This window comes from Labrus mixtus, chromosome 5 (assembly GCF_963584025.1).
Source record: "Labrus mixtus chromosome 5, fLabMix1.1, whole genome shotgun sequence".
In the NCBI taxonomy this organism is placed as follows: Eukaryota; Metazoa; Chordata; class Actinopteri; order Labriformes; family Labridae; genus Labrus; species Labrus mixtus.
The window spans coordinates 18,079,702-18,107,551 of NC_083616.1; the positions used below are offsets into that span (position 1 = coordinate 18,079,702).

The window sequence follows — 27,850 nt, forward strand, 5'->3', positions numbered from 1 at the left end:
CCTGTTACAAACTCAAGTCAACGCTGAGTTTGCCTTTCAAGTCATAGCATTCATGAAAAAGAGCACTCTCTCATCAATCTGCCCATTTTTCTTTTTGCTAGAGAGCTCACAATTGTTTTTCCAGAGATGTTGAAAAAATCCTTAAAGGCTTAACAGTAAGTAAACATTTAAAGACTTTCATATCTTTAAAAAATCAAATTATTGTGGACGTGGTAATTCTTTTTTTCCCCATGTAGATTAACAATGTCCATGTCACACTCTAATCTCCTGATGGTTTATTCTGAAGGCTCCTGTTGCATGTCCGTCAGGATAGCCTCCTCTTTTGCCACTCCTAAATGTTTTTCAGGTTTTTCTCCATTAAAAGGGCTTTGGGAATTTTTTTTCTATTCCAAATCAAAGGTCAAAGGATAGAGGGTGTTGTATTCTGTACTAGTAAGGATTGTAAAAATCAAAGAGTATTTGTTCATATAGATATTAAGTTATAAATTAATGACGGAGACGGAAATGTCTAACCATGATTTTCTATTTTGTAATTTCACTTACATCTCAGTTCCATGCTCTTCTCATTATTTCCTTTGCTTTTTCCAAATGGCAAAGTGTCTCTGTATAATATGAGCTACAAATGATTTCAGAGAGATGAGTGATAAGACTGCAAAAGAACAAGCAGCACACTGAGGATGACAGGAACAGAAAACTGTTGTTTAGTTAAAAAAAACAACTTCACAACCATTTCATCCAGCTTTTTTCTGACTCAGATTAATGACTGAGAATATAATTTGCTATGCAGGTTGTGAGGTGACTAAAAACCAAGAAACTCACTTAGATAATCTTGTAATGACTTAATACAGAACTAAGTTTTTAATGACTCCAGAATCAGGCCCACAACTGGACTGAGTCACACCGATTTAATATATAAGTTTTTCCTGAAAATAAACCACAAATTGAGGTAATTTTAAATTCTAAATCAAGTCAAATCTAGTCTACTTTATATTCATACACATGAATAATGTCAACAAAAGGGCTTTAAGTTGTGAAAGGTAAAACATGAATCAAGAATACATCATACATTATAAAACAATATTAAAAGTAATAGTAAACTCTAAAACCATTGTATATTCATAATCTGTTGGGATAAAACATTCTCATCTCCAGTGGAAAGCCAAACAGAAGAAATGGGTCTTTATCCATAATTGAAAACATTTGATGAAGGGGACAGATCTTATTTGGGAGGGACAGCAACACAGGGGTATTGTGGCCCCTGTTATTTTTTCCTGTGAAGAGGTAAGCAGCGCATTTTGAACCAGCTGCAGGCATTGGATGGACCCCTGGTCCAAACCCACATACAAATAATAACAATAGTCTAGTCCAGATATTATGAATGCGTGTCACCCTCTCTAAATCACTGGGAGGGACATAGGCTTTCACTTTGGCTTTCAGTCTCAGCTGATAGGAGCTCAGCTTATCAACAAAAGAAATCTGCCAGTCAAATTTAAAAACATTGTCAATATAAAAACCCAGATTCTTTAACGTAGACTTACAGGCAAGAGGGCCAAGAGTGCCTGCTTCCAGCAGCAGCTCAAGGTGTCCAAACACAATGATCTCTGTCTTGTTTCCATTTAGATAAGGGAAGTTAAACTCATCCTGACGTGCTCCATCAAGGTACTTCGGTCACATTTCAGTTTCAGTTAATTTATTTCAGTATTATTGTTTTTCCTGTTTTAATATACTCACTATTTGGTACTTTGTACTTATTTTGTACATGTGTCTGTCTTCCAGATCCTGCTCCTAGTGATTTCCCACCTTATCCACCCCCTTCCTGATTGTACTCACCTGCGTCTCATTACCCCCTGATTGTCTGTGTTTTTAAACACTGTTTGTCTTCCTTCAGGTTGCCGTTTGTTGTGTGTTCCCTGGTGTCGCCTTTTTTTTTTAGCATTTCTTTGGCGAACATTTCTAGCATTTAATCTTTGCCTGACTTTTTTTTGAGTATTTCCTTTTTTTCCTGCTTCCTTTGTGGATTTGTTTTCCTCTCTGAAAGAACTTGTGTACCGACCTGGACTGTGAAATAAACTCTCTCTTTTATCAAACTGCCCTTGTGGGAGTCTGCAGTGAACCCTTACTTTATCATTTCAAAGGCATGTAGATTTGTACATCATCTGAAAGCAAATGGAATGAGACATTGCATTTCTCAAAAATAGACGGCAGGGGCAGCATAAAGACAATAGTATGGGACCCAAAATGGAACCTTCTGGGACACCACACGTAAGTGCTGCTATCTCTGAGGAATAATCCCCCAGGTGTACAAGGAAGCTCCTACAAGTAGGCCTAAAACTGCTTGAGTGCAGCATCTTTGATCCCCACACGATTTTCTAAACACCACAAGAGCATCATATAATCAAAAGTGTTGAAGGCAGCTGTTAAAATCTAAAACCACCAGAATCTCACGAATCAAAAGTGAAATTCAAATCATTAAAATTATTAAAAGAGCAGTTTCCATGCTATGATGAGTTTTAAAACCAGACTGAAACTTTTTTTTGTACATGTTAAAAATGTGTACAGTGGTTCAGAACTACTTTCTCCAGGACTTAAGACAAGAAAGGCAGTTCTGTTGTGTGTGTTGTTGTGTGCAATGAACAGACTTAATTGACAACAACACACACCATAAGACAGCATGAGGTCTAATGGGCTCCTCTTTGGGACCAGACACTGACTGAGTGAGGTTATTTTGGGTAAGTCAATTCAAGAAATATTTAACCATAGGATGGTCTCAAAGCTTACACGCATGTTAAAATCAACACAAATTGAGGTGTATCGTTTGCTCAAGGGGATACGGGGACAAACACGATATTTGCTATACTGGTGTCTGACTACTGCTGCTTTACTGTGCTTTTGGGTCTGCATTTGCCATAAATAATGAGTTGTATGTTTGCTGTTTGTTGTAGAAACAAGACTTTACAGCTAAGCTAGTAGCTTTTTGAAGCTTGATATAGGAATGGAGGAGAAAAATGCTAGCTTTACACTTAACACTGGATTTTTCTGCGTTAGTTAAAAAACATGCAACACAAACAACCCGAAGTTGCAGTGAAATGAAAAGACAGGAGCTCTCTAATATTTCGCCAAATCACTCTGACTGTAAAGTCTGTGCTGTACCAAATGTTCTGATAATCCATCCAGAAGTCATTGTTACATTACCCTTAAAACTACCAATGTTAGTCTTATGTTGGCACTAAAGGAAGAGACTCACCGAAGTCATTATTTGATAATAACGTTTTGTCCAATTATCAGAAGCAAATGGGTATTTTAAAAAAAAGTATCAGATACAAAACTTGTTTTAAAAATAAGTTAGTCAAGGCTTTTGTTGATTTTACATTTGTGCATCAGCGTTTATTTTACACATTTTGATTAATTGTTGCTGTTTGCTGCTAATGCTAATATCAGCATGCAAAAGGCCCATGTAAATAAGTCTACCCTCTTAGTTAAATGTTTCAACATGCAACAATACTGAAGCATTCCCTATGAGCACTTAATGAAAAGAGAAGCTGAGGCTGCTATTAGTTTTGCAGGTATGTTTTTGATAAACCAAAGCGGGACATTGTTATTCCTCAGAGTTTGAGCGTGAAATTCCTAAAAAAAGAAGACAAACTTTTACTGTCACCATGAGCAGTGATAGCCATCTTGAAATATCAAAAATCCGAGTAAAACTATGTCCTGCACACACTTTTTGAATGACAGGTAGTCTCAGAACGATGCTTGATTCGCAAAAAAATACGTCACCTATCAAACAGAACATTTAATCCTGCGGATTACTCCTATACCAGACTGTCACATTTGAAATAGAGCTGGGGTTTTGAGGTGGTTATGAAACTGCTACAAACTCAGGGACCCAAACACATGCAGTCAAGGTTTCTCTATCAAACGTGACAGCGGATGTGTTGTCCACATGAGTACGAGCCTCTGCGGGAACACATGAAAGACACAACTGCCTCACATCTTCAAAGAGGGGGAATCATTAGTTTATTCTTACATCTCTATCTGTCTAACAATTGTCTCTGGAGGGTGACAGCCAAAGGTCATTTACCATAAGGTAAATGGAGATGTTAGAATCAGAGCTGAATCTTTAATCCCATGTTTTAAACTTTGATGTTGAGACATTTTAGTCTGAGAAAGTCCTTCCAGATAAACTCAATAAAGGTTAAAAAAAAAAAAAGCCCCTCAGGTGTGATCAGTTACAGTTGGGTGGTGAAACTGAAGGTAAGTCCTCAACAGGAGTAACGTCATGATGAAAGGAAACACAGGCCTCCTTTGATCGTGGATATAAAGAATATGTTGGATAGACAGTGACAGAGAACATCTTCATTTACTCTGAGGAAGAGGAGCTTTCACAGAGACCTGTCAGTGACTACTAATGTCTGTACATTTTACGTTTTTGAACTCTCAAAACCTCTAATGCAGTCTGGATTGGAACCACACAGGAAGCATAAGGACTGAAGACATTTATTAGAAGACGTATTAAAACACAAACTACCAATAGCATTACATTGTCCTTTGAAGTTAGAAGAAACAAAGGCAAGTTTTCAGTGTGTCTACTTATAAAAGAGCTTAAAAATTATGTTTTCTAGGTCAGCCAAAAAAAAAAACAAAGAACAAATGCCTAAACTAAAGTATTTGTTGCTAACACAAAAACTGTTGAGAGTAATCATCCCAAGAAGTCAGATTCTGTTTGAAATTGTTGATTGACTTTTTTTTGTAGTTAGAGTTCATAGTGCAACAATGAAAGAATTCAACCATTTTTTTCACCATTTCGTTCATGTCTGCGCCACCTCAAAGTCGGCACATCTTGAAATCAGCATTAAATGGCAGTTAGTTGTGTTTTCAGCTTAAAAGTTGTGTATGGCACAGGTGTCAAAGCTTTGTCAAGAGAGTCTATGCAAGGAGGCATCATGGTAAAAGTTTGTGTCAGCCACATGATCAACACAAGCAGTCTGAGTTCTCCACACATCTTCACAAACACATGTGTTGCTTTCATTGGCCACATTTAACCTGAGTAGGTATCAACAACAACAACAGATGTTTATAACTTTAACTGAACTGAGATCTTTCCACTCATCTATCTACAAAAAACACAGAAAACTGCTGTCTTTCTCTTTTTGTTCCTGAATGTGTCAGCACTTTTCAGGAGGTGTTTTAACTCCAGTGTCACTATTTTATCAGCACCAGGAAAACGACCTGCCCACCATGTCAAAGAACAACTGGTTGGGCTTCCTGAAGTAGTGACAGAGTTTCTTAAATGCCTGGAGGCTGAGCGGGGCATGCGGCCTGCCTTTCGACTCATCCAGGCACTTGTCGTGTCCAGATGAAAGGAGGCAGTAGAAGCCCTTGGTGGTGTTATAGTAGAAGTTGTCGGGACTTATCCTGGGCGGCAGGTCCAGAAACCTCTCGGCCTTCCTTAGCTCGGGAAAGGGATCCCGTATGAGGGCATCACCGTCTACAACATGTATCTGCTCCCTGGGGAAGACCTCAAGCCAGCGGGCGAGGTGCTGGTGGTACAGGCTCCTCTGCAGCGCCTTGTAGCTGGGGTCAATGTGGCCCTTGAGGAGCAGGAGCTCTTCTAGCGGTTGATAGGGCTTGTGGCGGGTCAGGCGGTTATGGAGGACTTGGGTGTAGTCGGACACCAGCCTCTCTGCAGGGTCACGGACGATGAGCAACAAGCGGACAGCAGGGTTCATGTTCCAGACCCGCGCAGGAGCCTGAGGGGTCGCAAAGTAGCCTGGGGTCTTCTCCACTGTCAGCTGACCAGGGAGTGTGAAGGGCATCTGTGCTCGGTACCATGTCAGGCCCCGGCTGTAGTGCTCCTCCACGTTGAAGTAGTGCACCTGATGGAGGAACAGAGAGTGGTGTTAGTTAAGATAAGGAGAGCAGCACATGTATAAAAGAAGCGATAGAAACCTTTCTTTAATGCCTCTGTAAATATGGCTTGAAATATTGAAAAGGCAAATATAAAATACAGTTTAAAGACTCAATAAGCATCCACACAGATCTAAGTTTAAAAAAAAATCTCCATGACTGCTCGAAATCCTAGGTCGAAATAGTTTATTTCAACTAGTCAAAGATTAGTAAGTCTTGGCTATCTATACCACAGTTTGCAATTGTTTTTGTAATTGTTCTCCAAGACTGCAACACTAAAAGAAGCAGAAGTATGTTGTGACCTCAGATGGAGATACATCCTTGAAACTTTAGTTAAGTACAGCACAAATGTAAATCTCAGTTTTCAACATACTGTGTTACAGTACAATATAAGGTAATGCTTTCATTTATTTTTTATCCATTTGTTACCTCAGCTTTTGCCACCTCCACATCTGGGTGCAGGTTGAGCATCTCCAGCAAGGCCCTGGTTCCTCCTTTCCTCACGCCGATGATTATGGCTCCGGGGAGTCGCTGCTGGGTGGCATTATGAGAGGGGGAGGAAGAGGAGGGTGAAGAGGAGGATGAAGAGGAGTGGGCAGGCAGGATGGAACCCCTGCTGCGTAATTCCCTCAAGCACACAGACAACTGAGTCTGCAGCAGCAGAAGCACCAGCAGCGCTAGTAGCACTGTCCACAGCATGGTACACACACATACACACCCACCCACACACACACACACACACACACACACACACACACACACACACACACACACACACACACACACACACACACACACACACAGACACACCGAGGTGGAGTGGTGGTTATGTGCACACACTCATGAAGCTCCTGGTAGTTTACAGAGTTGTGATTGTTTCAGTCAGCAGGCAGCCTCTGGAGGGAGCTCTTCAGACAACCTGTGAGCCAAGACAAATAATAATGGTTAGTGTCCACTGTCCTTTTCAATATTGTTTGACAAACAAGCAAGAAAATTTAACAATATGGAATAGCTGTTAGCCTATTAGCAAGTAAAATGAGCTCCTGCTTTTTGTAAATCTTATAATTCAAAATCCAAAGATAAACAGCTTGTCAAGTTTAATGCAAACACATTTTAAGTAATAAGCAATCCTGAAACTAACTTAGTTAGTTCTTTATTTTCTTCTGCCATAGCAGTAACTCATTTTCCCAGGGTGCACACTTTATAAAGGTCTCATTTGAAAAATAAAACAAAAACATATTAACATCAACATCAGTGTTTTAAAGTGAAAGCCCTTTTTGTTTAACTTTTTTTCACATTTGTTCCAGTCTATAGAAACCGCTGACACACTACATGTAGCCTAATCAAATGTTATAAGACCTCAGCCTGTGCTCTGTTGGAATTTTTTTTATATCCTTTAACCACATACTTGGTGCAATATCAAGATGGTTTTTTTCCACAGAGCCAAAACTAAAACTCAGCAAAACCAAAAAATATAGCCTCCTTTATGCACCAGAGTGGAATGTAATCAGGAGTGGTCTGTTATTCATGTTGTTTATACTAGAATCATAGATCCAATGGGTAATACTAATTCATTATAGCTTAAATGTAACTGTATACATACTGCAACCTTATCTGACAGAGTGAGAAAGTAAGGCCAAACAATATTATATATGCATTACAGTTATATCACCAAATGTGCATATGCACCATTCTTGAAAAATGAGTGCCTAATCCAAATCAAAACCCCAAACCTTCTGCTCAGAAAGAATAAATGAATGTGAAGTGTTTCCTTTGAGCAGGGGAGGATGCCGCGTTGGCATCAGCCAGATTATAAGAGTGTAGTCACTGAGTGTCTCATTTCATCTCGTAGAAACAGCAGTGTGTGCATGCTTGCTCAACTGTTTTATGAGCCCATATGTCTGAGAAGGATCTGCACTCTAATGTGCCATTTGACTAAGTCCCTGTCCATGGATGAGGATGAGTTGAATCCAGGTTTTCGGAATGTCTCCCAAAGTGGATGTAGCTTTTGGTTCTAAAACAGGCTAATGCACATGTGCATTAAACCTGCATTTTGTGCTGACCTGCAGGGGGAGGCTTCACTGGTTAAAAAACAAAAAACAAGTGTATTCAACGAGATAGATAGATCGATTGATAGATAGAGTTTGACCTGGGGGTTGGGGGGTCTGTCTCAAAAAAAAAAAAAGAAATAGTGAAGGCAAAATACTAACAGGCTTACATCTTGTTTGTTCCCCCCCCCCCCCCCCCCCCCCCCCAGTGAGTTACAGTCATCATTCACATCTATGTGAACATTTGTTTGTGCAAAAGTCCCCTCAATGTGCATTTATTTTAAGTAATCAATTTTAATTTGTCAAAATCACTTTCCTTAATCCTGACTTAAGTTACTATACTGTTTAAGCGTATACATTCAGCTCAGAGTGGGATCTTTATTTACATTTTCATGAATGACGGATTCAATTTACTGCTGTAAATAATCACATTAAAGGTGGCTGCAGTCTTATTTTAATTAAAAGGCATTATTCATGACATTATTTACTATTAAAATCAGCGGTGAAAACATATGAAATTGGAAGATTTATACAAGCCTCAAAAAGGAAGAGAAAAGAGTTTCTTGTCAAATTGTTCAGAGTATAATAAGAGCAGCTATGTCCAAAAAGCATCCATGGAAGTACCTGGAATTTCTGTCAATAATAAATTCTGTCAAGGGGAGAAATGAATTACTTGCAGTTAGGTCTAAAACCAGATGCAATGTCTTTTTTTTTTATCAAGCTTCACTTAACAAACTGCTACATTATGTGTAACTGATCAGAAACTTCAGGGGATTTTCCGACATCTTTTGAATGTAGTGTGAGTCTGTTAAACCACTTATGACAATGTTGCATTTTCATCTAATAAAATGGATTCTTTTTTGCTTATATTACATAGTTTCCCTGTGCATTGTAAAATGATGCTCTACCTCTTCTTTGTGGACTGAGAGTAGCATTCTGTTATTTCTCTCTTTTAGAGTTGAAAGGTTTTTTGGTTTTAAACTTCCTTTTAGCTGCACCGGAAAAAAATATTTTGTCTTGTTGATACATCCTTCTTTTGTTCTTGAATTTTCCAGTTGTTATTTTTGTTATACTGAAGGGTCCCTGGTGCGGCTCAGTTATTAATTAGTGTAACAATGTTCTGGTTCAGAGGAGGAACGTTCTTTTACGTTCCTGTAGCAGAGCGCTAATTGCACCTTCAGGACCTGCTGAGCCGTCCCCTCGCTTGGTGACATTGTCGTCATCGATGTTGCAACCTTTGCCATCCCTTGTTGGCTTCTGGATGTTTAGGTGTTCATTAGTTGTCGAGTGTTTAAGTTTGGTCATGGGGGTGTTTTGGTTGTGGTTGTTTCACGTCACAGTGAGGATAGTTATAGAAATCTAAATAAGATAGAACTTTATTAATCACAATTGAATTGAATAAATTCAAGTGCCAGATTGCTCCAAAACTACAGTACAAAAATAACAGAAACAACAGAGCATTTAATATAAGTGGATTTTACAATGTCTATAAGGGTTAAATGTAAAGAAACATTAAGCTCCCTCTCTGTTTTCTTTAATGTTCTTTTAAAAGAAGGGTAAGAATTATCTGTCACATATACAAAGAACAGCTTGGGACCAGTTGATGAGTCTCATATTCATTCTGAGGTAAACTACAAACAAGTTATCACTGAAGATGATTTTGAAGGCTGAGATATTCTTGGTTACATTTGTTTTTAAGCTGTCAAGACCATTGGCCTGTATTTCAAAATAAAAGAGCTGAAGGTTGTGTAGCTTTTCTTCAAAGTCATGGTTGAGAATTTAGAGGCTTCATTTGATGACCCAAAAGGTTTGTTTCCCTCCCGAGCGCAGCAACACTGTTAACACAACCAGAAATAAAAGCAACCAAAATTCTATCGAAGACATTTGTGTCTGAAAAAACACCTGGATTGACAAGTTACCAAAAAGAGTTATGAACCAACCATATAATTACAACAAAATTGTATTTTGGTACAATAGTTCTTAAAAGTCCCCATGATACGGAGCTTCAAGTGTATCAAACTGCCATGTTGTAACATCTTTCCTACTGAAAGCGGATATAAATCTTATAATAGAAGGCGGGACATGATGTCGGGATGAATTTGATTAGATCGTTCGCCTCCACAAAGCTTTTTAGTAAACAACCCTGAGCGCAGTATGAGTCATCAGACTATTGAAAAGTTTTACAGGAAGAAAAAAATGGATTTATTTTGATGTAAAAATAGAGATCTGATAAAGTCGATCTTTAAACTAAAAATGTTGCTGGAGATTTTTGACCTCTTCAACCGTTTCCTTCTCCATGCACCTTGGTAGTTAGTGAAGTTGTGCCAGAAAACCTCTTTCTGTTTCTTGGATGTAAAAATACTCAGATAATGCTTTATTGAAATATATTTGGCAGATAATGGCAGATAAATGAACATTTAACGGAAAAGAACGCTGGATTAAAACCTTTTACTTTCTAGTGCTAGCAAGGAAGCATTTGCTTATTTATGGCTGAGTATAATGTTAATTCTTTTGCAAGATTTTTGAAGTATGAAAAGACAAATACCCGAGCGTTCCCCTAAGGCTTCTATCCCAAAGGACCCCCCCCTAAACAGATGAACAAGCACAGTCAGGCTACTTCTTAAGAGTCAATGAAAACAAATCTAAGTTAACTGTATCAGACCAGCATTCTCCGTCATTCTGGAGCCAATGTCAGAGCTTTTTTTCTTTTTAATTGCTGTTGACGTGTGAAGGGAACTCCAACAAATAACAAAAGAGGGTATCATTAACACAAGATAAAGAAAAGCTAATACACTTGCATTTAAATTTGCTTTCTAAATATTTCAAGACATCGTCTCACTGGCCTCATACAGTCGTCACTGACTGTGTGGTCTGGCAAAGCTCAAGGTGAAGAACATAATGATGAGAAAACACTTTAACCAATCAGTGTGGCAAACCAAATACAGAGCAAAATAGCATTCCTCATGCAGCTTGGTGACTCAATTTTATAATCTAAAAATGGTTCAGTGTTTGGTCTGGCTTACAGCTGCTTAGCTCAAATGTTCATCGGTGTATTTTTTTTCTCATAAAGATAAAAGGTGCCCTATTTCTCATTCACTGCATGTAAAGTCTGCCTGATGCCTGCTTAACTACAAGCTTTGACATGTTCTCATCGCTCACACACCGAGGAATGGTTCAGTGCTCCAACAGATTTGAAGGATTTGTGAATTATCATCCTTTTGCACAATCTAAAAACACCATACCAAGAGTGAATGTAATATTAAACCGGCTCTTTTTTCCCCTCAGAGCAATCCTATTTGATATAAGTAGAGTTTTCTAGTTTTTTCATCCAGACCATTATCTTACCCCCATAATTTGATAAGTCATGTGACAGTGAGAAGCCAAATGTCATTTAATCATATATGAGTGGATAATGAACCAAAGACAATTATGTTGTTCTTTTGACTAATGTACTCACAACTATTTTAAGACGTTCCTTATTAGCATTCATTTTATGTTTTTCACTGTTGCAACTATTTTTCAAAGATATCAAGGGCTGCTGAACGGAATTCTTCAAAACATTGAGGTGACAGTAGAGCAGCAGCTTTCTCCTTCAACAAGGTATAATTATTTTGTTCTTTTTTTGTCAACTGAGTCTGGTGGATTGAAAACAGCTAAGAAGCTAACAGCTATTTCTGGTAAAAGACCGAAATGAATGCTGACTTCTCTTAACAGGCTTCAAAAGCAGAATAGACCATCAGGTTAAAGATTGACTGTTTCTGATGCTGCCGGCAAGGTGTGAAGTGAAAGGATTCACAGATTTCTGCTGAAACAGCCTTTGTTGTTAGGCATCCACGACAATGATTCTTGATGAGTTATACATTTCACTGTTAAAGGATGATTATGCGACATTTTAAACATAAATATAGCAAAAAATCCATCTTCTGTAAATATCTCTCTAGCCGTTTTCCCATATGCACTCCTGAAAATATCTAGATAATTTCAGGAGGACTGCTCCAGAGACTCTCCTGGAAGTCTTTTTTTTTGTCTAAAAAATCTACTTATGTATGTCCAGGTCAAAATCAGTGAAGAGGTTGGAGTTACTGCTTGATCCACAGGGGGCACCTAAACCAACATACCACATTTGTTTTCTGATCTTTTACGTGTCCGGGTTGTTATATAGTGGGTTCTAAGCTTATCAAGGATCTTGATAAGTTGCTTAAAAAAACATTGTAAACTTATCTGAATAAAAAAAACAAAATCCAAAATCTTTGCTCATCTACATGGTTATCAGTTTATCACTGTATAAAAAAATCATTTCATTCAACAAACCAATTTCTAACATGATACTTTCTCTTATGTTTTCAGATTATTTTATATTAATCTGAACCTGACAGCGACAAAGAAAAAGAACAGACACTGATATACTGTATATATGTATGAAGAAAATTTACCACCCCTAACATTTTGACCCTGATTGCTCTAAACATGAACTCAGCATAATGTTATTCAAGCATGGGTAATGACCAGAGAAAGCTGCATTAAGAGGACCTACATTCATCATTTTGATTTCAAACGGAAAAATGGAAACAGTGGGATGTGGAGTGTGGAGTGTGTACACTTTGTGAGTGTGTCTTTGTGTTCCGCTGTGTGTGTGTGTGTGTGTGTGTGTGTGTGTGTGTGTGTGTGTGTGTGTGTGTGTGTGTGTGTGGGAGACAGACAAAGGAAGCTCTTTGGGGAGCTTTTTGAGTGTGAGTGTGTAGATGTTTGTGTTGCACATGCCTTGTGTTAAGTGGCTGCGTGAGTCCCCTGTGACTCCTCTGTACGCTGGTATATTCCCTCTCTGTCAAGTCGCTTTGCTCCCAACCTTCCTCTGACCTTTCCTTGTCCTCTTTCACCCTCACCTTAGTTCTCTTTTTCCTCAGCCTAACTCTCTCTCTCTCTCTCTCTCTCTCTCGCTCTCTCTCTGCGAGTCATTTCAGTCAGTTCCCTGTTTATGTGGCTGAGCTAACAAAACCCCGCACCCTGCTAATGGGGATGCCCTGCAGCAGCCTCTCAGCTGCTCATAAATTAAACACAAGCTCACCTTTCTGCCCTGAAATATTATTTGACAGAATGAACTTTTAATGTTGACGAATTGGAAATGAGACATGCTCAGGTTTAGAAAATAAAAAAACATCTCTCTGTGCTTGTCAAAAGTGTCTTGTCCCTAAATCAACTTCTATAATTTTGTTTAAATTTAAGGCGTTTTTTGGGGGGAAATATCTATTTTTAAAGCCATCTTTAAGGTACATTTGAAAATGTGCAATTCAGTTAATTTTTTGTGCTTTCACCTGCATTTCAGTGAAATATTCAAAAGGAAAAAAACGTATTTGCAAAAAGTGCTCTTAATAAAAATTTGCCAAAATCGAAAAATAATGTTCTAGTCAATGCCCAACGCCTTTCTTTGAAATATGAAAACACAACTGAAGTAAAAAAAAAAAAAAACAACGACAACGATTCTTAACCAAAAAATACAGATATTTACTTTCATTTGAAATGTAACGTTACTGCTGCTGTGTGTATTAGTTGTAATTTTTTTTCTTCTTTTTATCACAATGTGAAGCTCTTTGAATGTCTTTTGTATAGGATGGTGCACACAGGTAAAAAGACAAAATCACTACATTATTTTTGAGAAGTTTTTACTTCATAATTTCCCCTTTTGTTTTAAATGACATAAAATCAAGACAAACAACTCAAGTTATCTTTTGCTCTTATGTCACCTTGTTTACTTCTTCATGTTTGCCGTTTTGATATAAACAACACAAAATCAAAGCAAACTGCTTGACTGCAATTGATCCTCTTAATGTCTTGTGGGCCCTTTTTTAACAGCACAGTATGTGTAAGTTAGTTTGGTCAATGAGGCTCACATGATTTATTGGGAGTCCTTCTCTTCCCTTCTCCTTGTGACTCACATTGGGAACAAACAACAACAACAACAACACCAGGACTGTCAATGAATCTTCAATATCTCCATACTGACACAAATATCTTTACAAGCCTTGAAAAAAAAAGAAAAAGAGGGAGGGTGATTATCAACACAAATGCTTTCATCTGCCTATTTGGAAAGTCTCAGTGTCTTATAAGTTTAAGTTTGTGTGTGTGTATCTAATCTTATCTGTGCAGCGCCTTTGCCTTTTGTGTGAGCAGGCAGCATGAGACTGCTCAAGATCCAGATCCTTCGAAATATTTTTTACTGAGCGATGGTATTTTAGGGGCGGGGGGAAGGATAATCCTGTTCGGAAAGACGAAGGGTGGCATGGAGGGAGGAGACCTGCTGTGGGGCTGATGTACAGTTGATGTGTGTGTGTTAGTGTGTGTGTGTGCTGTGCAGGAGGGTGTGTGTGTGTGTGTGTAGGCGGCAAGGAAGATTGTCACTGGTAGGGGGTCGCATAGTAAAACGGCTTGGATTGCCAAGCCTGTCATATCAGGGAGGCTGTGAGAGTAAGATAAAACTCCCTGTCGTCCTTCTTTTTATTTCCTCTTCCATTCATTTCCCCCTAATCCATTTTTACTCTTCTACTCTCTGGTCCCCTTCCTGTGAATTTATTTACCATTTGTGTAAGTACTCAACATTCCCGGTTTGTGTCTGTAAAATGATCTCAGGACCATTATTTTAAAGATCTCACTCTCATCTTGCTCTGATGGTCTTTAACGCAGTATGTAAAATCCGCCGCCGAGGGGCTCTCAATCAAAACAATAGCAAAAGATGACGTCGAGGCTGGCGGGGAATCATGGGAGTGATTCTCTCTGCTAAAAGCAACCCCTTGAGTTAAAAAACTAAATGTAACATGGCTGGTCCTTTTCCCATCACACACCTGTAGAGGAGATGGCTGGGAAAAGACAGATATCCTTGTGAGTTACCAAGGTTTAATTGGGTTAAATATCAACCATATCTTTAGTAACATTTCATTTTTAATGAATACTTTTCAGCTTTTTTTTGTTGCTTTTGTTGGAGAGATTGTTGAAGAGGCAAGCAGGAGACTGAGCACGAGAGTATGACAGGCAACAACAGTCACAGCGACAGTTTCAACCATGTTACAAAATGTTTTATGTGCTGTAGCTAGTTAACCCATTCTTAAGAGTAGCTACTGTTTAACACAGAAGCAAATGGGGATCTTAATAAACAAACAAACAAACAAACAGACAAACAAACTGGAATCGATGTGAACAAGCCTACAAGCAAACATTATAAAGGTGCAGCTGTCTTAACCTTCTCCATGCATCAGTGCAGAGGTTGAGCCTTGTGTCCTTTGCGCAGTTGTAACTAGATGATGATTTAAGTCCTTAGTTATGGAAACAGGATTTTGAGGAACAATTATGATCATGTTCAAAAGAGTTGATAATTGTAAATGGAATGTATTTATACACAGTGCCTTGTATAAGTATTGACCCTGGACTCAACCACATGTTGGAATTTGAATAGTTTTATTCTGGCTACTTTTACTGTTTGACAAACAAGTGCAGTCAAATGAAAGCAGACCTTTCAGCAAATTACTCAATTTTACTCTTATTTTTATTGGTATATAAGATTTACCCCCCCTCCCAAACTAAAAAAATATGAACTATTTTGTGTTGGTCCACTGCATACAACCAAAATAAAATCTATTTTAGTTTACAGTTGAAACGTGAGAACATACAGTATGGAAAGGTTCAAAGGGGGTTATAATTCAAAAAGGCCACGGTACCCAACACACCCTTTGAAACACACATTCACACCCTAACTGCAGAGGCTGGTATGCAAAATGTGAACCTTCCCACCAGGATCTTTTCTAAACACACTCATAAACAAACTGATACAAAGGCTGTACCTCCAATAATGTTTTGTACTGTAGTTTAAGTACTTTGTGTTGTCAGGTGTGTTTCTCTATTGTCCTTTGTTAAGTGGAGTTTTATTGTTTGTCTTGAGTCACTTTTTACCTGGGCGGCAGTAGCTCAGTCTGTAGGGACTTGGGTTGGGAATCGGAGGGTCACCGGTGCAAGTCCCAGCATGGACCAAGTCCAGAAATTGGTCTGGTAGCTGGAGAGGTGCCAGTCCACTTCCTGAGCACTGCTGAGGTACCCTTGAGCAAGACACCCAACCCCCCCCCCCCCCCCCCCCCCCCCCCACCAGTCCAGGAGTGGGCAGTGGGCAGCCCCCTCACTCTGAGACCTCTCCATTAGTGCACGTCCATAGGATCCTGTTCATGCATGTGTGTGTATTTCAGCCTATGTTTGTGTAGCATGTTAACAGAGTGTAAAAACAAATTTCCCCTCGCGGGATCAAAAAGTATAAATTATTATTATGTGGGACTACAGATGGAAATTAGCGACTTGCTAAATCTGATGCAACCATCTTTTCATGTTTCTTTGTATAAATGATCAGTGTCATTGCACACTGTTCCCTGATGAATAAACTACATGGAAAAATCATTTTTGTCTAAATAAACTCTAAATGTCAAAAAATCTAAAGGTAAATCAGATCCCCCTTCCAATAGTTCTTCCAACATGTCTGCCAGACTGTAGGGGGTTGTTGGTGCCTGATGAAAACCCTATCTTCACCTCTTCACCATTTTATCTGATCATTTCTTTATTTGAAGAATGTTTTCCTTCTCTCTCTCTCTATGGCTTTGACCTTTGCTGTGGTCTGTCCATCTTTTACCCATCAGCCCCCTGCTGCTTTTTGAAATTACTCCCTGAGAAAAAAAAAAACCTCTCTGTTCGGTGGCCCACACCCACTGCGCTTTCTCTCCCTCATCATCTTATTCACTCACACATGCATAATGAACACCCCCCCCCCCCACTCACACTTAAACCCCTCCCCCTTCTCTTGTCCCCCACCTCCTCATTGCATCTCTAGACGAGCACGCTTCAAGATCTGGGTCAACCGTATCATACACAAAAATTCGCCTGCTACATCGCCTCAATGGTGTGTGTATAATATGTGTATGAAGCCAACTATTGTGTGTGTGTTTGTGCGTGTGCGTGCGTGCGTGCGTGCATGTGCAAGGGGAAGTGGGGATTCAACTGTTGTTGTTTTTTATCACAAAGTGCGCAGAGAGAGTCTGATTAAGCAATCCAGTATTATCAAAGGAATGTGTGGCTGTGTGTGTGCGTGTATTTGTGTGTGTCTGAGTGTGTCAGTGTTCATGCACAAAAAGAAAGCTGTTTCTGTATTCATGTGTATGAATATTAACATCTTGTGTGTGGGAGAGCTGAACAGAAAAGCAAAGCATGCTGGGAGTGTTTGTACATTTTGCATAAACATAAATACATAAAAGGAGTGCTGGCCAGAGTGTCTGGACTCACAGTCAACACTTATGTCTGCATGTCTGGATTGTGAGTTCTGTGTCCATGGACGGTGTATCCGTGTATCTCAAACAGTAAAGCTAAAGTTGTTCTGTTCGACATTGAATCTTTTTAAACCTGACAATGCATAAAGCAAGGCCCATAAAGTAATGTTTTATGTGAGAGAACTTGACTGGCAGAGCTTTGACCTCAAACCCAATCCAAAGTGTTCAGGATGACCTTTGACTCAGACCGTGAGCCAGTGTGTCTAACACCCGAGGTATAGACCTTTCTTATGTCTTACACAAAAAACGAACGGGGTTATAGCCACATGCAGATTTAGAAGTGGTTTTGAAATGAGATTTTCACTGAAGGCATGTGGATTTGTTTTGAGTCTACTCGTACTTTTGGCTATGAAATGTCTTTTATGTCTCTTAAAAAATGCATCATTCATCTTTACCTGCAGCTTTCCATTAAAAAAGACAAAATAGCTAATACGCATGCTGGCAGGCATAACTTCTTCACACCTTCCTAAGGATAGCACATAGCAAACCGGCATAATGCTGTAAAATGGATGCAGTATATTCGCTTTAGCTATCAATGATTCTTGATTAAGTTTATAAAAATTATGATTTTGGTTCAAATAAGCGCACTCATTTTTGTACATACACCGTAGTTGGCTAAGTACTATGTATGGTGGAATTTCTGTAGTTATTTAGATTATAATGTACAGATGTCATTAGGTTTATTCACTGTTCTCTAATGTCAGTCAGACCTGACAGAGTATAGTTGTTATTAATACACCAAGTACAGCTTAGAGAGTGTCAACTGTTCTTCCTGATATCTGCAAGGATGTTTGGTAGACTTGTTGTCTGCTCCAGTGTTATTGACATCACAGTTTAGTCTAGGTGGGTCAATGTGACACGACCCTGATAATGATAATGTCTTTTAGGATATATGCGATTCCTTTCGAGAAGTTCGGCAGATGTGATTGAGCAAGACACGAGTACAGAAGTGTGATGTTGAATCATGTCTCCTCATGAGTATTCATCTGATGTATAAACTTTCATCAATGTAAGCCATCTGAGTCAACTGAGTCTTATTGTTCTGAGTCAAGTCTTCGTAATTTCTTCAACACTATGTGAAGTTTTTAGTTATTCCTTTCTCCTGGGACACAAATCCAGGAGTTTGTGATCCTTTAAAGCAAATTAATACTGCAACAACTTTTATTACAAACATATTGTACTGTAATTATAGAGAACTGAAATACTTAAATATGAGAGATGAGCTGAAATATACCAGCAAAATATTTGATCTTTAAGCCTCAAATTTAGGAGGTTTAGACAAAAAAAAAATCAGAACTGCTTTAGAGGGAGAGTTAGTTATTAATCATCTCATACCTCAGAATCACACCATATATTTTAATTTCACTGATTTCATGATAAAGTTTATTTATTTGAACGAAAACGTAAATGTTCATGCTACAAAGTATCTGCTCTGTGGTAACCATGGACACAAACACATGGATGAGTGCAGTAGAATACATTTTATGGGTATTTGGCAACAGTCTAGTTTCGGTTAAATTGTGGAACTAGTTGAGGTGGTGGATTTAACCCGTTGTTAAAAACAATACCACACATGCGGTCCAAATGTTGTTCTGGATATCAGCACTGCTGTGATTATCTTTGGCACTATCCTGCAGCCTCAATCTTACGACCGAATCACAGCAGTGCTGATATTCAGTACAACATCACTCCCTCTTGTGTGATATTCCTTGATTACAAAGAATTATGTTTTAAAGCACTTCTCAATTTGGATTCACTTTTAAAACCGAGATTACGTCGACTTTTTTTACATGAAAAAATCATTTTTAAAGTGCTCCTGCTTTACAGACTAACCACACACGCTGAGCTTAATTCACACCAATCTCTACCCTGCTGCCAACATCCAAACACACACTCACACACAGACATAACATATGTGCTCACTCTCACAGTGACAGTGACCCCGACAGCTTGGCCTGACAGTGAGAGGAGACTGACCTGTCAGAGCGGATTTAACCCAACTGCCACAGTGTGTGTGTGTGTGTGTGTGTGTGTGTGTGTGTGTGTGTGTATGTGTGGTATTTGGGGGGACGTTGCATTTGAGGATTTGGGTGCTTGACACATTGGCGAGGTCCGAAAGCTCGGGGGCAACGCACATCATCGATTATTTTTTTGGGGTTAATTCTGTTGTTTGCTCTGAATTGCGTGTGTACAAATGTGCGTCTGGAACCAGGGTGAGCTGACAGATGGGGGTGGGCAAGTTGTGTCTGGTCAATATCATCACGGCCCATTGAGCCCAAATATTATCTGGATCTTGAACTCTGTTTTTTTTTTCATGGTTACACACTGTACATGAAAAGAGAAAAACAAAAGAGAGACAGGAAGGGGAAAAAACAGATGGTGTTTAGGAAAAAAAGGAGGATTTAAAGGATGGAGGGAAACGAGGTGAGATGTACCAGCATCACCAGGTGTGTTTGGGCTCCTGCTGCTAGGTTACCATAGCAATGATTGTTTGGATCTCTCACCTGGGCAGTAGACTCCTGGGATTGATTATTATTAAAGCAATGATGTTTGAAATGAAGGATGGGAAAAAAGAGAAGCTTAAAGTCAGGGCAAAAAGGAGGCTGGTGGTGGTTACAGCTGATCCCACAGTTGGTGTGTTGTCACAGCCAAACGGTGCCCTACAGTGACAGCAATAAAGCAAGCCAGCTGCTGGTGTTTTTTTTTTTTTTTTTTGCCAAAATGGGCGATTAGTCTGCTTGGTGTCTCAACACAGGCTCACCCAGAGACAGACCTCCTGGCTTTCAGTGATGTTTGGGCTTTTTAAAGCTTCACTAGACATGAGCTTTTTATTTTATGAGAAACTCATCAGTAGTTGTTTAAAATCAAAAAGTTCAGATGTGTAGTATAAATGTATGGTCAAAAATGCAGAAACAAGCAGCTAGATGTAACAAAGCAAGTTTTACAACTCAATATTGTTCTTGAATTCAAAGCCCAAATGGAAATTAGTAAAATATATCATCAGAGTGATAAAGGAGTCCTCTCCAGCTCTCTCTCAGCTGCATGCCAATGCTTTCCAGTCAAATGATTGCTGAAGGCTGAATTACACATTTGACATTATCTCCCTGCTTTCATTTTGGATCACATGTACAAAGTTTTTGTTGGGATTTATACAAGAAACGTGAAGTGTGAAGTTCAAGAGTTTCCTAGTGGACAATTGAACCTGCATTCACCTACCTTTCCATGTTATGTCAAGTTGAATTCAAATGGATTAAGATGATTTGAAGGTCGGTCTCAGTGCTAAGGGGCAGTATGCTTTATTTTCATTATAACAGGATCTGTTTGAACAGTGCCTGGCATGAAATGGTTAACAAAAGCGTCACTAAATTGCTATCGAAACTGAAACCAAAATTTAAAAAATCATACAGTCTACAATTATACAATTCACTTAGTAGTCGCTTTTATCCAAAGCGACGTACATCAGAGAGTAAGTACAACACAAGCAAGGATCTAGAAAAAGGGAACAATGTCAGTAAGAGCAAACGATCAGCTATGAGTGCGATTGGACACACAGGTGCTGACAGACATTGCACAGAGGCAAAGCACAACATTGACGCAGTTCTTGAGAGCTCTAATCAGTATAGAAACCATCTTAAAAGTCGCCGTTATCAAACAAAAACCATTGTCATTACCATCATCATCATCAATAATATTGAGACCATCATCATCAAGGTCATAGGTATTCATGAAGGAGCTGGGTCTTTAGCTTTTCCTTAAGTCTCCATATAATCTTCTGAAGCCACTGTTGTTTATAATCCATGTTTGACACAAATCTCACCAAGCCTTTACATTTGCAAACTAGTGGGAAAAAGTGCAGCGTTCAGCAGAACTGGTGGAGACCAAATCAGAGTTAAAACAAACAGACGTGACATGTACCGCTAACTATGTTATCTCTTAATAAATTGTGTTTTCGATAGGTTTTTTTTCTTGCAGCTTTAGACTCTGGCAAACATTTAGTTACAAATGACACCATTAAAGTTTGTATGAAAAGGAAGAAACAAGTAAAGGAAGAAAGTTCCCTTCTGCCCCTGTGCATCATTAGGACATGTAGGAGCTATAGGATTTAGCTGTGAGACGATGTGCTGCAGTGCATCGTCAAACCCAAACGCTGTAGATTCTCTGATTTGACTTGTTTCTGTAAGTCGAAACAGGAAAGCCATTTGTGGCTGTCCTGCAGTCGCCACAAATTGGGTGGAAATTCTGACTCACAGGATAAATGCACATCACATGTATTTACACACACAAACAAAATGGACACACACACACACACACACACACACACACACACACACACACACACACCAACACACTGTGATCTAGCCCTACAAATTACACTCTAATCGCTGCATCTGTTCTGTGGCTATTTTTGCTGCGCTCCACTGGTGGTTCATCCTTTCTCTCTTTCTTTCCCCCTTTTTTCTCTCTATGAGCACAATGTCCCACTGACTCTCCAGACTGGCTCTGCAAGCACACACACACACACACATACACACATACACACGCCCACACAAACGCACACACACACATATTGATGCGCAAACAAACGACGAAAACTCCGACATGCACAAGCTCATAGATTATTTTTTTTAACTCTAACACACATGAACAAACTAACTTGCAATCCCACCCTCACATTATCACACGCACACACTCAAACGTACACACAATTGGGGACACAAGGTTCCTAGAAGAGGGATCTTTTGATTGACCACATACTTTAAAGCCCTGTTTCCACCAAGCGGTCAGGTTTGGTTCAGTACTGTTTGGTACGATAAACTATGATCTTGCTCGCATTCCCACAGCCACTCATTATGCCACCTTTGCTGACCAGCAAAGTCACTGTGCAATTATAAATTAAAGCCCCCCCCCACCATCAGAGTCTTTTTACTTTCCCTCGATGACCTTGCTTTGATTCATTAAAAAAAACTTAGGAGCCAGGATTCAGGCGTAATGATGACTTTGTTAGTGTAAAGAGCAGGTCGATACAGGAGATTGGGTTGATTGGTTTTAACTGGCAGAACACCAGGAGGGCGCTGGAGGTGAACACCATGAGTATGATGAGACGGATATGAGTGGCAAAGCTGAAACTTATCACTGCTGACCTAAATGATAATGGTTGCTCTATATCTCATCTCTTCTTGTCAGTGTTTTATTGTTGTTGTAATGGTGCATCTTACACTTATGACAATTAAAAAGCTAGAACTTTCTGTAAAAACTGGAATAATTGAATATCGAAAAGTAACGCCTACCACTATTTATTGTATTGCTTTTTGTCTGTTCAGTTAACCTGTTCTAACAATCCCTTTTGTTCTTGATCTTTCAGCCTGCACTCTCTTCAGAAGCATTTCTTGGATATTAAACCTTTAGAGTCTTGTGAGGTTAATCATTTTCAAAAAAATATTTCATAGTTTGATGGACAAAAAGTAGATCTAAAGTTACCTCACACTATTCTGGCAGTGCTGTAAGAGTTGAGCCTCCAGTCCACCTTAAATCACTTTTACGTTGTTAAAAATAAACTCCTGCTGATGATGTATCTGATGTGACTTTTCCTTCTTATGCCTGCAGTCTACGTCAAAGGAAATCTCACTTTGGAAGAAAGGTGTTGAGAAACAGGTAAGGCAGCAAAACTCAGCATGCCATGATGCATTTCCTGAGTAAGTAATCATAAAAATGTATCCTAAAGGTTTTGTTTGTCTGAGATGTGAGAATATGACTCTCTCGAAGTGCATTTTTAAAGTGCATTTCTGCCATAGAGAGTCTGTGTGACACGTTGGATAGACTGTCAGACCTCATGACCAATAAGCGGAGAGCTGAACCCTCTGCTTTGTCCTTTTTATGTCTGCATGTGGTCATTTGAAGGTGTCTCGAAGATACTTTAAATCCCACATTGCAGTGCTCTAAAACAAAAACAAAAAAATGCTTAAATAGTGTCACCAAATTTTGTGATTTTGAGAGTGTGAAAGTGTGTGTGTTAGTGCGTGTGTCTGTGTGTTTTGTGTGCGTGTGTTTGTGTGTGGGTGTGTGTGTGTGTGTGGGTGTGTGTCTGGTTGAGCATGCTTCAGCGAACGTATGCACTCTGCTCATAAATAACGCCCATGCATTATTCAGGGATGCTCCTTCAGCTAATGCCACTTAATGTGCCCAAACAGCCATAATGTACTCTGCTACCAAGGTGGCAGAGACCACTGAACACATGCACATGTACAGGCGTGCACACACACACACACACACACACACACACACACACATGCGCTCACATATCTAACCTGATACAATGTCTTTGTCAATGTGGCTTTCAAGCTTTTATCTTACTCCGAAATTGTCACATGTTCCTAATATAGGAAAAAATACATTTCACTTCTTCTCCTGATTGCTTTCCCTCACCACATTAACATCAAACTTTGTACCTAATTCTACGTCGTCACAGCGTTCCTCCCTAACACCTCCCCATACATCTCCTCACGCTCTCTCTCATTTGGATTTTTTAACAGAAAATGTATCTGAGGTGACTTTTACAGAACCTACACTTTTTTTCTCCTGTGCATGGCCGCGGGGTGTCAGCTTTCTGCAGAATCAAGGGTTTTGTCTTAACATGGATTTTTTTTTAGCTGTGAGGCTTTCTAAGTAGCCTACGTAATCTTAATCTTTTTGGGGGGAATTACACTGAATCCATTTGGTGATAAACAGGAAACAGTTTGAAGGGCAAAAAGAATCCCTACATAAAATGAATTAAAGGTTTAAAGTTTATTGCTGGCATTTGTGCTTGTTTGCATCTTATCAACAGTGTTTTAGTTCTATTCATTATGTAATTGATTCACTTGTCCACTGTCTCTGCTTTTAATTGCTTTGGTGGTTTGGGATCCTCTTTTGCTCTGGTCTTAGTGGAGCACTTTAACTCTTCTTAAGTGTCCTATAGCTCAAGTGAATGCTTTCAATTTGTTAAAAGAAGTGACGCATGGATGAGACATTGTTTGATTTCTCTCTGGAGACTCAGGTGGCTGCTATCTAGAATCTGATGTCCGTTATTTCAAACATACAGAGCAAAAATCACTAACCATACTGACCCTGTTTTGGTTTAACGTTTAAGTTTATTGCCACATAGGAAAGGGATGTTCATAGAGCAATAATGTGGAATGTAATTTTACTTGTTCAGGGATTTTGACCAACTTGCTCATGATTTCCACTCAAAAAACATGTTTCTTTACCTTTTTCCGAAGCAGTTGTACCTTATCCTGAGTATGATAAAGATGTCCTAACATCTTTTAACATTAAAGTGAAATATCTATGAAATAGAAAACTACTTGAATGGGAAGAGGATCTCCTAACACAGCACCTCTCCTTCAGCTTGATTGAGCTTCCTGCAATCTGCATTTCAGGTTTTGTTTCTCTAACCTAACGAAGCATGTTAATGTCCATATTAAACCAAACCCAGATCAAACTTTCCTAATTGCCCAAAACTTTTTTTTTCAGCCAAATATGAATAATTCCTTTAAACAACTAGTTATTCTGTCTCCAACTAGCGGGGGTGACCACATTTAATCATTTAGTCGCGTATCACTAGTTACAGATAAGCTAACATAATCTCTTGGTCTTACTTTTTAGTGTAATTATGACATTTTTCCTGTTTGATTGGAGTCCTTCCTTCATTTAATGTCACAATGAACACAATGAACTATTCTGAGGTAAAATCAATACTTTTGCTGATATCTAATCTGAAACTTTAATTCAATGATTTAACCAAACTGTGAACATTAACATTAGAGCTCAAACAAAGCCGCACCTCTTATCATGACACTCCCTCATGACTAATTGGTGAAGTGAGTGTGCAGCAGGAACAACGATACCTCTCCTCTCTCTATTCTCCTGAGCATCTGAGTTGCTCCAACAGGCTGTAAGAATACGAAACAAGAGGAGCAGATCCAGGTCAAAGAGGCTGTAAGGGGACAGACGGGCTGTGTTTTGTGTTTTTGACCTTCAGCATGTTTATAAAAAGCTGATGTGAGCACAGGAGGAGGAGTAGAGAGAGAGGAGACGGAGAGAGCGAAGGGATGAATGGAGCCATTGTCTCCTGCGTGTGTGTGTGTGTGCGGAATGAAGGGGGTGTGTTTTGTGAGTCTCAAAACAAACTGTGAGCAATCAATATCATGTGAGAGGTTAATGTTACACTGAGATGTGACGCTTCTTGTTAATAAAGACATCACACTGTAATCATGTATGAAAAGGTGTTTAAATTAGTTACATTTGTGATATTTCAACATAGAAAAACACAACTTAATTCAGAATAAACATGTGGTTCACAGGCAGTCATGTGTTTTATCTTTTTTTTTTTAAAAAGAGTAACTCAATATTTTTTTTTAGCTCAATTGAATTATTCAACTAATAGAACTCCATGTGACTCCATTAAAAGAGCTCCAGTAACTCACCTCCAAAATCAAATAAGCAGACCTACACAATATAACACTGAACTCTCAAGATAGAGATGAGCTACTGTCATAAATCACAATAGATCATTTTGATGGGATTGGATAATTTAATCTGCAAACTTTCGGGTCATTTTTTAGATTTAAGTAGTCAAAAAAGTTGAACTTGTATTAGTGTTATTAATTTGACTAATAAAGTTCTTTAACCCTAACAAATGTAAAATCCCAAAACCTGCACAAAAAAAAAATTGCATTTTTAAAGTCGCCATGAAACGGAACTTTAAAATGTCGTGTTGTGACGCATTCCCACCTAAAAAGGGATAGTACCAATTACAAGACAGAAGGCAGTTCAATGACGTTGGGATAAATATGATTGGATCGTTAGCATCGACAAAGCTTTTAATTGGTTGAAATATTAGTAAATGCCTCCGACTGAAGGATGAGTCATCAGACATTAGAAACATTTTACAGAAGGGAAAACTACAGTTATGTTGATGTAAAAAATAAAACTCAGATAATGCTTTGTTGAAATATATTTGGCAAGTAATGGAAGATAGATTGAAGTTTAACACTTCAACATTTTTTATCGCGTGCTATTTTGTCTCTTTAGGTGCACCGTAAGTAAGCTACTGCTGCGTCTCACTGAAGTCAATCAATCAATCAATCAATCTTTATTTGTATAGCGCCAATTCAGAACAAATGTTATCTCACACCACTTTACAAAAGAGAAGGTAAAAGGTACTCATTGTTGTAGTCACAGAGAAAGTGAAAGAACAGTGAACAGAACGACCCCACTGCGCCTTTGAATGGATCATTTCACTTAACAAAAGCCCAGACAGCTCAGATGACCAGTCAAAAGTAACATCAACCTCGTGACACTTGTTCTCTTAGCTGTTTGCATTGTCTTTTCCCTCGGTAATGAGTTGCGGTGATTCTGTGGTTAAGTAAATGTTGCAACCTTCAATTTAGCGGAAGTTCCATATTTTATTTCAAAATGAAGCAGGGTTGAATCCAAACTGGAAGTTAAGTACCCTTAGCTTAAAATAGATGCATTATAAAAACTGACAGCCCTTGTAAGAATGGACAGATTGTGGATTGGGGTCAAATAATCACTAAGGTTAGATTCACACTGTTCTGTAGAAATCAAAAACTACATTGCTATATTTAGGAAATAGCATAACCAGTATAAAAGTACTTACGCTGGTTAGAAATGATTTATATGTACATTAGAATACAGAGGTTACGCGTATGTGAAGAAAAATTAAATCAGTTTAGGCATCAAAGTTATTTTTCCTCATGAAACTGTGTTTGTCTGAAAGATCTATTACATCTGAACTCCATCTCAAGCGCTTTGTACTTCAGCACTAGCCTTTCAAAAGGATTTTTATATCCAGCATGAAGAATTATTATTGCAATCTATCCATTTCACTCATTTTTAGATCACACTGAAAGAACATCTTAGATCATCCTTTTATGACATATCAAACACCAGCCTTCAATTCACTCATTACTCTCTCTTTCTAAAAGTTTGTGCAAATGGTCTTTTTGAACTTATAGCACTAAAAGCAACTTAGAATTGTACTTACTTGTACTACACCTTTGCACCTGTACTTTTGTTATGGGTAAAATATCAATTAAAAAGCTTGCAGGAACATGTGAGGGTAGATGATGTTAACGCTGCACAATGACACCATTCACTGTGCAGCATAACTGTCCTAACATGAAATGATGACAACCAAGAAGTGAATGAAAAACACACAAAAGGGGTCTTACCTGACAGATGTGTTCCCCCAGTGTTTCTTAGAATGGACACCTTTCTTCTTCTTTTTCTTTTTCTGTTATCGCCTCCTTGCTGGTCTCTGTTCTCCTTCGTCCTCTCTCGTCAGTTTTTCTTCAGCTCCCCGGCGTCGCTGAGGAGGTGTGTGTGTGTGTCTGCTGTCTGAGCGTGTGTGGTGTAGTGCAGTGTGTGTGTGTGTAAGCTGGTAAGAGGGCGACTCTGCTTTGTGCTGCCGACCTCAGTGAGCGTGTTATTGCAACTGACTGTGTGACTGGGAGGGAGTGTATGTGCGTGTGTGAGTGTGTGTGTGTG

General features: G+C 39.0%; 1 protein-coding gene across 1 annotated transcript; it reads right to left on the reverse strand.

The window, feature by feature from the left end:
* Positions 1–3,997: 3,997 nt before the first annotated feature.
* On the reverse strand, positions 3,998–27,850 carry hs3st1l2 (heparan sulfate (glucosamine) 3-O-sulfotransferase 1-like 2). The gene is made up of 3 exons (XM_061038298.1): positions 27,535–27,850; positions 6,334–6,823; positions 3,998–5,873 (listed from the first exon to the last, which is right to left on the reverse strand). The coding sequence occupies exons 2-3, from the start codon at positions 6,601–6,603 to the stop codon at positions 5,208–5,210; spliced, it is 936 nt and encodes a 311-aa protein (XP_060894281.1). The 5' UTR covers positions 6,604–6,823; positions 27,535–27,850; the 3' UTR covers positions 3,998–5,207.